This window comes from Echinococcus granulosus, assembly GCF_000524195.1.
Source record: "Echinococcus granulosus chromosome Unknown EG_S00038, whole genome shotgun sequence".
NCBI classification, from domain to species: Eukaryota; Metazoa; Platyhelminthes; class Cestoda; order Cyclophyllidea; family Taeniidae; genus Echinococcus; species Echinococcus granulosus.
The window spans coordinates 145849-162737 of NW_020170418.1; the positions used below are offsets into that span (position 1 = coordinate 145849).

At 40.4% G+C, this 16889-nt stretch overlaps 1 protein-coding gene across 1 annotated transcript; it reads right to left on the reverse strand. All coding sequences in view use genetic code 11, as the record gives it.

The window, feature by feature from the left end:
* Nucleotides 1-105: 105 nt before the first annotated feature.
* EGR_05290 (Coiled-coil domain-containing protein 39) lies at nt 106-13002 on the reverse strand (the record flags this gene model as incomplete). Its single annotated transcript, XM_024494539.1, has 18 exons — nt 106-299; nt 378-588; nt 1286-1486; nt 1637-1753; nt 2546-2692; nt 2905-2977; nt 3275-3495; nt 4504-4677; nt 5218-5421; nt 5954-6058; nt 6474-6660; nt 7280-7383; nt 7462-7653; nt 8270-8491; nt 9079-9237; nt 9463-9630; nt 11511-11777; nt 12901-13002. The coding sequence occupies 18 exons, from the start codon at nt 13000-13002 to the stop codon at nt 106-108; spliced, it is 3048 nt and encodes a 1015-aa protein (XP_024351010.1).
* Between the last annotated feature and the right edge of the window lie 3887 nt (nt 13003-16889).

Consider the following 16889-nt stretch of genomic DNA (forward strand, 5'->3'; position numbering starts at 1 on the left):
GATGCGGGAAGTTCAAAACGGGCTAATAACCGCTTTTATGGAGTCATGCAACCGCATGCTAAGAGAATGGGAGGAGGAATTGACAAGTGTCGGGTGCGGGACAGCCTAGTGGGTGCTGCGGATGGAGAGAGTGCCTGATGAGGCGGAGCTGGGTGTGCGCATCGATCCAGTCGTTAACTTGACTCTTCCCTCGCCTTGGACTCGAGTCGTCTTTTCTGCTGGCAGTCGTGGAACATCGAACATGTCGCGTGCACTCAACTCCACGACGCTTGCCACTGCCAGGTTGCCAGATCCTGGTCCTTTTAGAAAACAAAAACATTCTACTTATAAATCCGTCAGTAGACTATGATGTGTGGGACGGAATTAGCGTTGCTCACTCGATGCGTTTACGTTGATGTTTCGATTAAAGAATCTGTCGGAGGCCTTGATATTGTCAATGCTGCCTACAAGAATTGGCGTGGTGAGTTGAAAACTCTTGGAGAGTTCTTGCGCCCTAGTTAGGATTTCGTCGTTGATGAAAGGTGAGGCTTTGATGCTCCGTACGAGCAGGATATTAACGGATTCGTTGAAGTCACTGAGGAGTTGAACCTGACGATGCAAAGCTAACCCAGTCATTTCGTTAATGATTCTCTCTAGAGCAGTTGCATTTATGGGTTTTCATGAGTAAGCCATAGTTATCACAGCCCACATAATGAATTGGTGATAAAATCATTTTCATACTGTAAAATAAACAAAAGACATCTGACTTATTTGCTAAATCTTTCATTTGGAATCCCTCAATTTTCCACCATTGACTAAAATTATTAAAAAAAACTAAATCAAGCTCAGAATAATCTGCTGATGTTTCTATTTTCGCAACATTTTTGGGAGTTGGTTTTTATTGGTTATCAAGACTTTAAGGGTTATCAGTCGATGTAACACAAGGTGCTTTTAATACCTGAATGTTGAAATTTAAATTCCTTCAGTGATTGGATTAGGATACTTAAATTTACTGACATCCAGATACCCCCACTATTTGCGTGTTGCGACGTTATTTTTGTCAATACATTTTACTAGCCTTTTTACATTCTGGTATACAATTCATTCCGTGCAAAATCATGACGAGCAAGAAACCTTCCCGTAGTAAATACATGGTATCGCAATGTGTTAAAAAAGTGCTCAAAAAGCAGAAGTAGGTATCTTGAATTCTATAGCGAGTCACAAGCTCCTTTACTAGTTTGGTATTTTAGTTACGTCTACCTCTTCCACAGGCGATCGCAACATTTTGGGCCAAACAGGTGTTTACCTCAATGTCCAAGTCAACGGGTTGTTTTACGCGCGTTGCCTTTGTCTTAGCAAGTGTCCGTACCTTCAGCGCTCTTTCCAACTTGGCGTCAAGCTCAGCGTTTTTATTCCTAATTCGAAAGACATCTGCCTCGTACGACGCCACCATCTTCTCAAGCTGGGCAATCTCCTCCTCCAGTGAGCTTATCTCCACTGTAAACCGCTGCGGAAAATATAAGTTTCACTTCATTTTTTTGTAATCATGGAAGAATTTCAAAACCACTTATTCATTTCGATGGACATTCACATTACTGAGAGACAAAAAGGCCATGCACTGATTTTGTCAGTGATTTTACTAAAGCTGGCAGCTTACTAGAACGGATGCGCGAAGGATTCGCCGTTTTTCGCGGGAGTTTTTTAGTTTGTTTGTTGCTTTTTCCAGCTTCTCCGTTAGGATATCCCTGCTTTTCAGTAAACCTTGATCAATTGTCTACAATGGAACAGTTGAAACGATTTAGTACTATCATATTTATTTTTGATAAGTGGTTGCTTTAATTCAAAAGGGTAATTAAATGATTGGTTAGCTCCAAATTCAACATCAAGTAAAGTCGGTGAAGCTTTGACTTGATTGAGTCCTTCCCTTACCTACCTCAGGCGATATTTAAATGCCCCCTACAATGGGAATTAATCGGTGAAGTTGAGTCAATTGGTCTGTTAAACTTTGTTTTCTTTACAAAAAGATCGCCAACCTTAAAACAGTTTCCAACCTGATTGCTTGCCTTCCAAGTGCATCTCTGGTATAGTAATTGTTTAATCACTGACACACGAATTGTTGCTTTCTTTTTGCTCAAAATTTTAGTAAGTCACTGTAAAGTGCGTTTGATATAGTAATCCGAGATAATACCAAAGCAAATACTGGAGGAATAAGAGTAGGCTGTGATACTTCTCACACCTTCTTTAGTTTTTTTTTGCCTCGGCCAAATCGAGTGGAATGAAGCGTTTGGGATTTTTTCTAAAGTTACAGTATTTCCTCCTTTACATCTCAAGAATTGTCACATTGAAAAAAAAAATGTTCCTCACAAATCTCTCCTTGTCCAGCTAAGTGATATCAGCAACAATTTCGGTGACACAGCCAGGATCTTCGGATATCACCAGAATCTCTAGATTGAGGTGCGTGGTCCAGGTTAGTGTGTTACACCATACTTGCCGAGTCAATTTTCTACACTTTTACATTTTAAGATATTAGCGTCTCAGTGTTGCTAACATATGGCAAAGGACTTACGGTCCCACTGTAGCTGCGTGCAGATTCGTTCAGAGAGGTCATGACAAGAACGGTGTTCTCCAATGCCCTCAGCTCTTCTTCCGCTCTCTTGACGTCTTTGTCCAACTCATCACCCCTTGTCTGCAGTTCTTCATGCTCTTCAAGTGACTGGGGAAATCAAATACATGACGACTTTTTACATCAATCTCTGTTAATGTCCAGTTTCTTTGGATACTTTCATTAGCGGCAACAAAAATTAGGAAAGTCAATTTCATTTACAATGATAATGAACTAGTTGTTTAGCTTGTTATGCAATAAGTTTTCCAGTATGGTACATTACATTTAACAAGCGGGGTTTCCAAAAGCGATTTAACTCTTACCCTGGCAATTATATTTGTTTGGGTTTTGTCGATATCCCCATCCGCTGAAATCATCGAAGCCTCGACATCATATCTAAAAACGACAAAGAAGTCTAAAAGTTGTTCAATGGAACTGTGATGGAGCCCAACAGCTCAACATACTTAACACATGAATAAAGGCCGAAGGTCTAGAAGTATAGTGGCTACTAATTTACGTAGTGCCGTGATTAAATTCGGTAGCATCCCACTGTAAAGCCTACTTATTTACCTAATATCTCACTTTAATACCAATTCACCTTGATAACCTTGTTGACAACGCCACTTTTAAAAATCTGTGCTGGTTTTACAGCGTAGAAGACATGCCCTGAAGCGGTGAGTAGAGGCGACCCACCTAGATTTCAGTTGTTCAAGTCTGCACTTTCGCTTGGCAAGGTCGGCCTTGACACGATTAGCGTCCTGGCCCGCCATGCGCATCTCCATCTCCACACGGTAAGTGCGTGCCGCGGCCTCCTCCTCCAACTCACGTGTCAGCGCGGCAATCGCCTTCGCTCGCATCTCGCCGTTCAGAGTCGTCTCCTCCATCAGTCGGTGGCGCTCCCCCGCCCGTCGCAACTGTCAAGGATGCCAGTATCATGCAAATTGACTCTCCCACCGAAAGTCGTTACTCATTAGGTATTTCTATTACTACTTTATTGTTGCAAAGCCGATTGACAACTTCAGCATTCAACTACTGCTAAACGAGATAAATTAGTAGCATTCTCTTTCCAGATATCGTTGAACATGTGAATTCGCAAGATTTTTGCTGTTTGTAACTAAATGATAGAACTCTCATTAGGATACCTCTGTCAGCTCCTCTAAACAAAGGCTATTGGGCAAGTTGACTTCATTTAAAATTTCGGTGGATAGACTACCACTTCACCGGTAATTCAGCACTGTATAAAGTTATGCTTTTATCGCTGATAGAGTATTCGCCTACTAACTGTCCTTATCACTACTTCAGATAATATTTTCATATTGCTAGACTGCTCACTTTACAGAATAAGTTTGGGAAAATTATGTCATCGTGCTGATCATTCGATCAGCTATACCTCCAAATGATCTTTTCACTGATGCATTTTCTCCCCTCTTTCAAACTTGATTATCCTTTATGGACTTTAAGTTTATTTGGTTAGACATTATGATAACTACAAAGAAAAGTTTTTTTAGGTTACTTCGGGTTGAAGTAGTAGGATAACATTGATAATAATAGACCCATTGTCTATTTGGCAAAAGCTAGCTATTTCACTACATTAAAAACTTGGTTGGATCTACTGTAGGTGTAATTTTGATAAAGCATTAAGTTTTAGAGGTAGATAGAAACTGTGAAGTAAAAATACGATTGGTCTCTCCTCATTGGGATGGCCAAAAAGCAACAAACTGCGACTACTTAAATTGAAGAGTCTTCTCCTAGCTTTCATTATTAGTGGTAATTACCTATATATTAAATATTGTAATAAGTAAACTTAGTTGTGTTCTTCTTAAAGAACTCTAATCCTATCTGTAGGGGGATTTCAGAACAGAAAGATCAATCGAAGCATACACACTCCTTTTAAATGTTTGTATATAAGTGAAGCTGCCAACCTGATAACGACAGAGATTATAGAAGACAAGAAGTTCGTTGCGACTCCGAATAGTCCCGTCAAGACTTCTGCCTGCGTTTTCAAGGTAGACCTTTACCCCATCCATCTGGTAAGTCCCCCTTCGAAGGTATTCCCTAACTTTATCCGACTGCAGTCCCAGTACTCGCTTCTCATTCTAAAAGTATATTCCATCCTTGAGAATTTATGTCAAAATGGGAATAGCTAGTTGTTAATATTTGTAATACACTTGTAATAGTTACTTGTTCCTTTTAGGTTTTTCTTAAATCAGTATAGTTTTCAAAGATGCAAATCTTAGTTACCGATTGTTAGTTCCAATTTTTTACGAATATGATGACCCACTATTATCACCAACTTTTCTCGCGGATGTAAATCCCGGAAGCAAGAAGATATGGTCGGTAACGAATGGTAATATGCCAATTTATTAGACGAATTTAAAAACAAGGCCGTTTAAACCAAATTGCTTAAACTTTAAATCCAATTCAAAGGGGTGGGAAATTCGAGCTTGTCTCTGGTAATTTGAAGGAAAAATACACAGTTGAAATTTAATCAAACAAGACAGTTGCTTTTGAACGGCACCGATTTAACTTAGATTAATTTGGCTAAAGTGGCCAATAAAGATGAGGGTGAACCGTGCATAGTAACCCTTCACTACAGTCGAACAGAAGAGGAATAAGGACTAGGCGGGGAAACATACCTTGAACTGTTGGATCATGGTGGAAAGGGTGTGCGCAGACTGGCACTGGCTGTCAAACTGTTCTTGCATGTGGTGGATCCGCCGCTCCAGTGCGATACCCTCCTCATCGCACACTGCGTTCGACTCCATTCGCGTGATCCGTCGCTCCATCAGATTGGCCGTCAGCATCGCCTTGTAAACTAGTTGTTCCAACCGCTTCAGCTCCTATACCCCGTCGACAATAATAAAACTGTCAACTCATTTCAACTTCATTCAGACAGGCGGGTTAGGTACGTAAGACGTCCAAGCAAATCGTATTTATATTCGCTCTGTATGTCCCAATAAAAAAAACCTAGCATAAATATCAAAGGCAATTAAACGGATTTTCATGCAGACTTATGACTAAAAGGTATCGTATAAGGAGGTTGAGTAATTTATTCAGTAAACTTCTTCCGAATTTTTGATTACTTTAATCTTGCAGTCACTTCATGCTTCCATTTTGTTTTAGCCGCCTGAAAACTACAAATTGGTATGTAAATGAACACCTTGTGCTATATTGTATGCTTATCCTGCCTCAGCAAAAAACAAAATTAATGCAAGGCTTGACTTGGCAAAGCAATACATGGTTAGCATTTCAGTTTAGTGTATGGGACGCAATTTTTTCGTCTGCTACTCCCCTGATCTTTTGAAAGCAATGGAGACCTACGCCAAATCCCTGTACTTCATTGAATCAAATAGTAGTTATACTGTTGCCTACCGCCTCGCTGCTTTGAAGTTCGCGATCAGCATGGCGAATTTTTGTGCGGCTTCCATTTATTAATGCCTCAACGGTCTTGTTATCATTTTCCGCCGTTTGCTTTTCCTACAAAACAACCGAAAACCAACGCCAAAACTTAATCGGATTATAGAACACCACAAAATCTCGCATCGCTCCCTATTCATACGTCATGTGTGTCTACTTTATCAGAAAAACATCTAATCTTTCAATAGGAGTTGTCCGCTTTTTTGTACCGAAGCAATTTTTACACCACTTTGTACCCAAAGTGCAGTTGCATGGTCCACTCATTTATGAGCGGACTTCCCCTGCTCAACCCAAAGCATTCTGGATGGCAATACCTGTGTCCACAAGTGTCATTACATATCGCCTTGTTATTACCTTTTATTAATAAAAGCACCAAATATCTTGTGTTTAATTGTAATTCACCCGTATCCTTCGAATGTGGCATTCACTGATAACTGGCGTTCTTGATATTTTTGTCTTTCTGCCAGTAGCCTACCTCTGAGATGATAAATCGGAGGTTCTTCAATTTCGTGAGATTCATTTTGATTGTGTTTTGACATTGAAGCTCGGTTTCCAACTCCTGTTCCACCATGCACAACAACTCCTCAGCTGAAACATTTTCCGACTTCAAATTCTCCAGCTTCCTCAGCGTGATCACTACAGCGCCCTCGGTTGTATGCAAACTAAAAGACGCATTGGAGGCATATTTGTATCATAAAGCGAGCAGACTATCTTTCCTATGTTCGAAAACTAATGCTAGAATAAGGGAAAGGAACCACGAAAAATAGGTGAATATACGTAATCATTACTAATTTGTTCAGTAATAACAAAATGCTATTTTATCTATTCCTATTAAAGGGAAGATGCTCAAAAAATTGACTGCTGGGGCCGCATACTAAGTATTTTCAACGAAATCACATCTAAATTTATCACTTTATCACGCCAGAGATAACCCTAAAATAGTGTCAAGACACCAGCTAGCGTGGGCCTTACATGCAATGAAACCGATCTCTGGACTTGAAATTTCCAAGGGGAAGGAAATTTCGGTTGGGCATTAACATTATCTGAGTACTTTTTTCAACATTATAAGAGGAATTTTTTTGGTTGTCTATACCAGTCAAAACAAATTAAAGTTTTTTACAACGTGACACTGAAGGTCTGGTCATCAGTACATCGGAAACATTGAACGGGAAAGTGGAAGCATCTTTTAGGTAAAGGTCCCAAAACCAGGATCCAGTGAAAGTAAACAACCGTGGGCATGTCAATGCAAAAAGCACTCAATTAACTGACTTAAGTACATACTTTTCTGACAACTTTTTATTTGATTCCTTGTAGTGAGTGTTAGCAGCCCGTATCTGCTGCAATTCTTTTCCCACCTTCGAGACTAACTTTTTAAGCGTGAAAAGCTAAAAGAAAAGACAGCGATGCAAGAGTTTTAATCTTCTGTCAAAAGTCCTGACTGTAGCACTTGAATTTCTGCTCACCTCATTTTCAGTGGCAGATGAGTCAGTTGACTCCTGCATGGTCGATTGTCGGATATTGCTGACCTCCTTGGTTAGTAGTGAGAATCTGTGCTTCGCATCTTTGATGTCCTGACCAATGCTCCCCATCAGCTTCTGCAGAGCGTGCATTTTCGTCTGCCTCTCGTTGATATCTGAGAGCAGTCCATCGTAGTCCTAAGGGCGATAGGGTATATTTACCGCCACAATTTTAGGTTTTGGATCCACGTACCACTTTATTACTACTTGATTGGTTCATCCCTCCTCTCTTCTTTTAAGGCTTTACAGGTGTTTTTCAATTGCTAAAGCAGATATTAGACAATTTCTCTAGTGTAAGGCTCATTTTACAATCGCTCCCGCACATATCACGTTTCACTGTGGTTCGCACAGGAACAACTGTTCCCTGATATTGCGCAGTCCAGGTGACAATCAGTTTCAGCCCTTCTCTCATCAATCCACTTTTCCATCTTAGTTATGTCCAACCCACTCACTCTGAATCACAAAACATAATTTTTATTCTACATGCATAAAAAATTATAAATACATCAAACCAGTGGATAGCCATTACCTAAGGTGGAGATATGTTGCATCTAGTAAATTAATACCTACAGAAATTGACATTTTATCCATGTTTATGCATGACTCCTCAAGATCTATCAGCCCAATCGGCAGCACAATAATTCTGCAAAGGCCATGTTAGTTGTGAATGTTTATTTCCACTAATAAATATTACTTGTGTTTAGTGTGCGGTTTTGACACTGGGGGAATTTATATGAATTGATTACTAGCTCACATTTCCAAGTTTAGTAAAGTCGGCATCTCGATCAGAGAGTTGTTTTACAGTCTTCTCCCATAGCTGGAGCATCTCCTGTCTGCCTCGGTTCTCCTCCCTACCCATTTCCGCCGTCGTGTCGATGCGCAATTGGATCACCTCGTTTTTGGACACGGCGGTGTCCAACTTCTTGAGCAGATCATTCCGCTTTGCGTTCAACTTGCTCTCCTCACTGGTGAGAAGCTATTTTTAGGAGGAAGAGGAAGTAGCACTCCCATTTTTACCTTGCCGCTCCCGCTATTTGTACACACCACATGGCCTCAATGATTCGCCCACCAGAAGTTACGACTCGTTTCCGCGAGGATTAGGTGATCATCCCCCTAACTGTACCTCACACCCAGCCTAAATCAGAGATTCTGGCAATAAGTGAAATCTGTTTCTCCTATGAGAACAACCACGAGAGCACCATTCAATGATTCACCTATTGGCGTATACACTTCAGCCTATTGTAATGCAGAAGTCATACCTAAAGACTGAAAACGAATGAATTCTAACTATTTTAAAGCGGGTACGTGATATACTTACTTGACTATTGTGGCATTTGCCAGTTAAGTGAGGCACTTAAGAGTATGAGATTGCGATTTGTTATATTTGCGAAAAAAAATAGTATCCTCACTCAAGTGTCAAAAATAAAGCATACATCAAACTCTTTCATTGATGGCACTTCAAACACAAACTTTAATATCTGCTTTAAGTTTAATATTTTCTCTGCACTTTTCATACATTACTTGGAAATCAACGTAACGAAACGGAGAACGTTAACTCTCTACCTGAATAAGAGTATTGTCTGTTTTGGAGATCGCTTGCAACCTCCCCTTCAGAGCATAGTCCATCTCGCAGTCGGTCATGAATTGCTCTACACGTTTCTGATCGCAATCCAACTCCGCCTTGATTGATGTCAACTCGTTGGATTTAAGGAATATTTCGTCCTAAAAGTGAAAAAATATTCTATGAAGGTAATCAGGCTATCAATGCTTAGAAGGAAGTCACCTTTTTTGGAGTTTAAAAGTACCCTAAAAAAGGTTAAAATAAAATACCAACGTTTCCAAATTGCTTCGACGACGAGAGAAAATGTGGGCCCACAGCAATTTTACCTTGCCAAGGGGATGTACTCTGCTATTTTAAATAGGCCACAAACTGCTAAGAAAGTGCACATTGATGTACTTTAGGCGTGTGCGCTGAAGACGCAAGGCGCGGCAGACGCGAATGCATTTGCTGCGTAGGCAGGCCTCGTCGGTTCGCCAAACAGACGTCAGACTGCCGTCCTTCCGACAAGCCACTGAGGCGGCTGCCATCATTATTAGTCTCACAGAGTGCAAGACCTATGGGAAACACTTTCCATTGACATCTATTATCCTTTTCCAACGAGACCCAAGCTAGCTGCAAATTTCGCTTTTATAAAATCCATCGCCTCTAGACGAGAAAAGTTCAGAGCGAGGATGGAGCCGCGTCTCCCTCTCATACTAAAGAATAAATTATGCAATATGGGGTTGGAGTTCTTGTTTTGTTTTCCTGAAGGAAAGTTGTTTGTGAGCACCGTCGTGTTGTATAGTATCAAGGAGACAGGTCTCAGCCGCAGTTGTGTGGTTCTTAGAGGGGTATTCAAAATGAAAAATTTCGTCTGCAGTTCACCGAATACAAAGCAAATGCGGTATTCGGAAGATTAATCAGCGCCTCAGAATGGATCGTTTTGGAATAGCCATCGATATGCTGGAATGTAAAAGCTACATCTAATTGCAAGTCAGTCGGTCTTAGGCCAATATAGCAACAGAGGTGAAGGAAAAAATGATCGTTTTTCGTACGTTATTGTCACTTGCATGCGGCACCTACTTGCTTATTTTCACAACTTTTCAGTTAACACGGCAGTAAAAAATTGTTTCGTCAGATGAAAGTTGCTCTCAGCAAGTAAATCTTACAATAACACGTTACTAATGTCACTTAATTTTGCATCATCAAAAACAGAGTCCTCCTGACTGATTTGTCAGCAGGATCAAATAGCTCATATCAACCATTTCTACTACTGCATATCGCCCATTTTTCAAAGGCTGTGCAAATATGGTAAAAAGCTTCAGCAGCTTTGGACCACATTTAAGCTCAGTTCTTAAGGCTGAGAGGCTGGAATCACATTCACCAGATTAGCCCAACTGACACTTGAGAATATGCGGGATCAAGGTAAGAGACGGATGGCGTAGAGGACTATAAAATAGAGTCGTACTGATAGACCGACGCACATCTGCTGTGTATTACGCATAACAAGTTACATTTCACAGGACCCTAACAACTCTAGGAAGTCATTGCAGCGGGCTGTATCGGTAAATTCACAAACTTATTAAAATAATTCCATTTTTGAACTTTTTAAGCAATTCTCTGTCATTTAATTGAAGTCAAGAATGGAACTCGGTCTCTCAACAGCTCGTATAACTTCGTGCCTTTTCAAGAACTTTTCACTACGATGAAGGAAGGTAAAAAAAGGTCTGTTGGAATCATAGGTAAAAATAATTACACCATTTGAGGAAAGTGTCGGTCGAAAAAGTGGCATTATTGGTCGCATTCCTTCATTAGAGCGTTTCCTGTGCTGTACCTTGTCAGTCTAAAATTCAGAGGCAAAATAATGGTGCACAAGTAATTTTACAAGGTTATTCACATCTTATGTGGAAGTTGGCTAATCAAATTCGGTGGCTTTGACCATGGAGAGGTCGCTGTTTTTCACATGCATGACCGAGTGGTTAAAGTACAGAATTACGCTTTCGACCTCTGGAATGGCATAAAAGAGGTGTGCATTGGCGTTCATGCATTGTAAATTACGAAAGAAAATGAGTTGAAAAAGTGAAACGTGTATGCCGCATTTACCAGCATGAGTTAAAAGTATCCCTCTATATCACATATGGAAATAAGTTTGGGATTATAGTTGTTCTGCTTTTGGAATGCTTTGAAGTGGCTGACTGTTCATTAACATGTACCTAAGTCAATGTTTAATTAACCTTTTCAAGAATGTTTTCAATAGTGTGCGAATCTTCTTTTAGAGGTAGCCAAATCGTAATCCACTAACAAATTGAGCTGTCTAAAAAGACAGCTTACACATTATCTAGTCTCCGTTGTCTGCTGTCTACACTCCTCATTAAAACTTTTCTACCTATACGAGACAGCAAACTACTTTTGCTCGAGAACATTCTTCTATCTTGCAGCATGAAAACGAAGATACCTCAAGAGCTCCGAGCCTGGACGCCAGCTTCTTCTTCTGCTCAATGAGTCGCTTGTGATCGCTGGCAGTGCGCCAGTTCTCCTGCTCAGCCATCTTGATGAAGTGCTCCGAATCGGCAATCTCCTTGTCCACCTCCTCCTTCAGCTGTGCAGTGAGCTTGCGCTCGTTCTTCACTAGACCTATGTGACCCTGAAGCTTCCTATTCTTCTCCATAGATATCTCCAGTTCACCTGAGGTTTCAGTTATTTTCGCCTTGGTTTCTGTCAACTAGATTAGCAGGTAAGAAAATCTTTGCAATAGGCTATTGGAATGTACATTTGGCTGCAAAGTGTTCTTTACCCCTTTAACGCTTGAAAAAGTCAATTATGGGTAGCTGGAGAAATGAATCTCTGATTCACCATGTTATAAATATAATTCCCAGCATACTAAAAGCTTTGTGGCGAATTTTAATAATAAATATTCGTATCTTAATTGGTACGATACAGCAAAGTGATTAAACGTACTCCATGTTATTATATTTGAAGAAATAATAACTTGAAATAATAACTTTTGTCGTGTTTAAAGCGGATCGTCTGATTTAGATTGAGGCCTCAGAAAACTCATCACTTATCACTTATTTTCATCACATAGTCTACTATATCTCGACGTGGCGCTACAAAAACTCAAATTCTAGTGTTTGTAACGATGTAATAAACCAATTATGACTTTTGTCAACCCACCATTATCACCCCACACTGTGAGTTTTTTTACTAATAATGTATGACAACATGGTTGAGACACTTCAAGTGTTCATTCCCAGAACCACTAGGCTAACAAACCTTCCCCCATAAATTATGTAACTTCTATCAATCAGGTAACTAAGGCATACATAAGCAGGAAACAGAGCCAGATTTTGTGTCGATGCTAAATAATTGGAATCCTAAGAATTAATGTGCATCTCGCCGTTTTATTGGGGAATCCAAATAGACACCGCTTCCACCGCTCAACTTGTGCTTCATTTCACCAATTCAACAATATTAAGTTACCCCGAAATTAAAAATTCCATAGCATACCATATCGGGCAGAGTTTAGAATTTATACGTTACTGGAGTTGACATTGTCTAAATTTCCTGGCTACCACTATTACCTCTCGATTTTAGATCATTACAATGAATTTAATTCTCATCTGATTGCCCCTACTGGTTATGTTTGGAATACCTAATCGAAAGTCTACTCCGGCTTGGGATTGTGCACTTTCCGCCTATCTCACCATTTTCATAGCACAAAATAGCCAACTGCGAAAGGAGTGTCACGTCATTAGTACTTTTAAAAAGGCTACATTGATTGCCTATCACTTCAAAGTTGCGCCATTGTTAGTGCGAAATGGATGGAAAGCGAAACTGAAACTTACCAGTTCCAAGAGCTTAATGTTTTCTTTTGAAGCGGTTGGAAAGGCAAAAGACGATTGCCATCCCATTTCCAGAAGGGCCTCTTTTATAATTTCGCCCTCCATTCTGTAGACCTTTGACGTGAGTTTGTGCCTCTTGTGAAAGAATTCTTGACACGCACAGGCATGCGGCAAAATCGCAAGTGTAGTTTTAAATAAATTGATTTCTCAAGGCCTTCAAACAGCTGTTTACAGATAATGTTAAAAGATTCTGCCTCCTCTGCTTCGCCTTTTTTTTCCCGACAAACACTTAAGCATCCTCACTTTATTCGCGGTCAAACAATTGAACAGGCATTGCCTTTTTTCTCATCTGTAGATAAGCACATAGCAAAGGATTCCTTTTTTCCTTTTTTGAGGATTCAAAAATCCTCCGGATAACATCGGTTTTGAGGTTTGATTAACGGAATAATTCTGTCGTCTGCCAAAAAATCCTTAGTTTATGCAGCCGGCCACATTAACGATTCCCACCTGCCTTCATTCCTCAGCAAAAAAACAGGAAATACGTGATTCGTAAGCAAGGTGCCAAACGAACTCCCATACTTCTATGTTGAACGGATCCTATTCATTCTATGACTCTTACGATTAGACATTCACAACTGTGAAGTTATAAGCATTCTGTTATTTAATACGAATTTCAAATAATTAGTTGGACGTCTTTGGTTTAATCTCTGTGGAAGCGTATTTCTCAAAATTATTTACTTTACCCCACGTTTGACTCAGATGTATAATTCTGAATTTTGCAAAAAGAGGCTATTTCCCATTTACCAGCTCAGATGGAATATTAAACAGGCCTTTGACGGATTAAACGTGGCAATTTCTCAAATGCACGAAAAATATGTTTCTTATCCAGCTGTTGGTTTAATAGTCAAATAGTGTGCCTTTACAGTTGTTACTTAAAAGAGAATCGGGCATTATCCACCTAAAGCCCTTCTTCACTGTTAAACAAACACGAATAGCCCAATTTGCGCGGCGATGAAATTCAGAATTCCATAATCCTTACTCAAGCACATGTCGGAGTTGAGTCAACAGAAAAACTTCCGTTCATGTAAATGCAGAGCGCATAACCGGGACACTTTCATAATTTTGAGTTCCTTTTATAATACTCACTGATATAACTTAATTTATGGAATTTTGTGATTCTTTGCCTCTTTACCTAATGAGTTGATTTATTCAGATCAGGCTTCTCAACTTATAAATAAAACTTAACACATTTTGTAACTAGAGTTTCATTAAAACATTTGATCCATCTTGTGCATTTGTCGAATTAAGAACAAGAAGACTGTTACAATTCCTCTCCGTCTATAGTTGTCCCCCTTGACCACACATTGAGCATTCTTACTTTACATCAGGTAATATAAATATCTGGTCCCGAAAATCCTAGGGGGAACTTGTCGCATCCTTTTAAGCTGATGATTTTTTGTGATTATTTTACATCAATTTCAACTTCATTGTACTGCCCTCTGGTATTACAGCTGTCAATTTCGACTTGCTGGTAGACATCGGTATAATGTGAAGTGCAGTAATCTATTCTGAAGAGTACACTTTTGTCAGAATTAGAACACTTACGAGGTGTAAATGACTAGAGAGCCGCCTCCACAAATGATAAGCAAAATATAGAACTGTAGATTTGAAAGAAATATTTTGGCCTATGGGGGCAGAACACAGTGCAATCGCGGGGAATCTTGAATAGCATATCTAAAAATGCTGGGATGTTTTGCGTGACAACTAATTTAAAAACCTCGGTATGCCCAAAGCATAATGCTATTGCAATAAGAGCTTCTTCAAGGGCTCGATTGTGTTAAAAATTTGCCTCGGGGCATGATGCTGGAAATTTCTTGCACCCGAACACGCGGTCACGTTTATTCCTAATCTAAGGGTCATTAATAGCATTCTCTCCTCCAAATGCGTAGTTATCGGCAACGATGAACTCGTAGTCAATAAAAGATATCGCATTTTTATGATGAATGATGCTTCACATGATCACGAGCTGAACGTTAAAATGTTTAATTTATTGGTGACCACAATTACTAGACTAGTGAAAATGGAAAGTTCTTTTTTCACTTAATGAGACTTATACTTAAAATCTCGATCAAGAAGGATACTTGAATAAATGTATTGGGAGACAGAAATTCCACGAATAAAAGGTAGAAAGAGGTTCCCCACGGTCAGAAATCAGATTTTTGTGGGGTAATTAGCGCGAATTGTAATTGGCAATTGTCCAATGAGGTCAACAAATGAAACAGCGCCTATTTACCACTTTGATAAAGAGTTGAAAAGCACACCAGCCAAATCAGACAGATCAGCGTGTCCGAGGAATGAGGCATCCGGAGGCCTTTCAAACTGTCAGCTTGCAGCAATAATTTACCAATAATGAAGGAAATTTGTTAAAATGCAAGAAAATATCAGGTCGCGTTCAGGCTCTGTAATTTAAGCTTGATAAACCTTTTAAAGCGAGTTTTCGTAGAAACGAGACCTAGTAGCGCTTGTGACAACCAAAGGTGCAATGTGGGAAACATGCAATCTAACCACCTTCACACTTATTTCCTAGCGCTTTTAAATGCCTTTTAATCAAACGTGCATCAGATTCCCTCAGTTTCTATTAAAAGTTTTGTTTTTTTTGTGGCCGCTGATTTGGATGGTAAGCGTCATGCTGTCTTGGAAATGGTTGTTCATAAAAGGCAGGTGGGTCGTCACATAACTGTAAATTTACCGCGCATGAACGATACCGATGAAGCAGGCAGGCAAGCAGGCATGCAGGCACTTAAATCGCCAGTTGTGTGAAAACTGTGCCATCTTGAAGTGGTACTGCGCTCATCTTTACAACAGCCGCGATAAGTACCGCGAATGTGGTTGAAAGACGCCATCATAATTGCTAGTCACACGCAGCTCGATAGATCGGGCTCTTGCTGATTGGTCCTGTGGTCGCAGTCTATATGCCACTAAAATCAAACTGTGACTGGTATCCACATCAGCAATAGTGAAGAAAATGATTATCGCGTTGACATCACATAAAGGATCAGTTGAAAAAAGCATTAAAATTGCTGTGAATTAAAATATGGCAAGAGGAGCCACGGGAACTACATCGATGAGATCCACTGCCTACACTGACTCATGACGATGACTTGAGCTTCAACATTATTTGATGAAAATGGCAACTTATCATAAAGTTACAACAAGTTCGCAATTACTTTTGCCGCCTTTGCGTGCTGGTTTAAACACTTCGACATTCCGCAAATATACTGTATTTCTGCGTTGTTCAATACCAAATGCATTGGTGGACAGTGGCCGCAGCTTCAACATAAACCAAAACTAAAAAGAACGGCTTGATAGTAAGTAAGGAGAAAGGGAGGCGTGCCATGGGCCGAGGGACGATAATAGGGGGGAGCACCGCGGGGAAGCCCCAAAGCGTCCGACATGCAGTAGCCAAGGGGGACACGAGGTCGAGAGGCAGGGCCAAAATCAAGTCACAGGGGGAGGAGTAGACGAGGCAGACATGCGCTGTTGCTGCAGCCGCCGATGCGGCTGAAACAGTGGAGGCAGACGGAGCTAAGGCATTCCAACCCATTCAGCGTAGAAAGGAATAAGAAATTTGTTCAGGCAGAGGATACAACTCCTCTTTCTACTTGTGTTTTGCAAATACACAATGGTGCCGTGAGTGTGTTGGTATTCTAGCAGTGAGATTTAAAGAGATCGTTCTTGGCGTCTGTGGGATGGGTGGGGAGGGAGGTAAATGCAGGGCGAGTCAAGTCAAAGGTGGGAGCACGAGAGAGAGGAAGGCTCACCAACTCGTCTATCCGCCCACACCTGGTCGTGCCCACGAAAGCCCAAACAACCAAAATGGTGAACGGATGTGAGTGGATAGGCGAAGGGGTGAGAGAGATGTGGCGAAAAGAGGGACGAATCGGGGATAGGAGTCGTGGTGATGGTGACGGTGACGATGTTTTTGACAATAG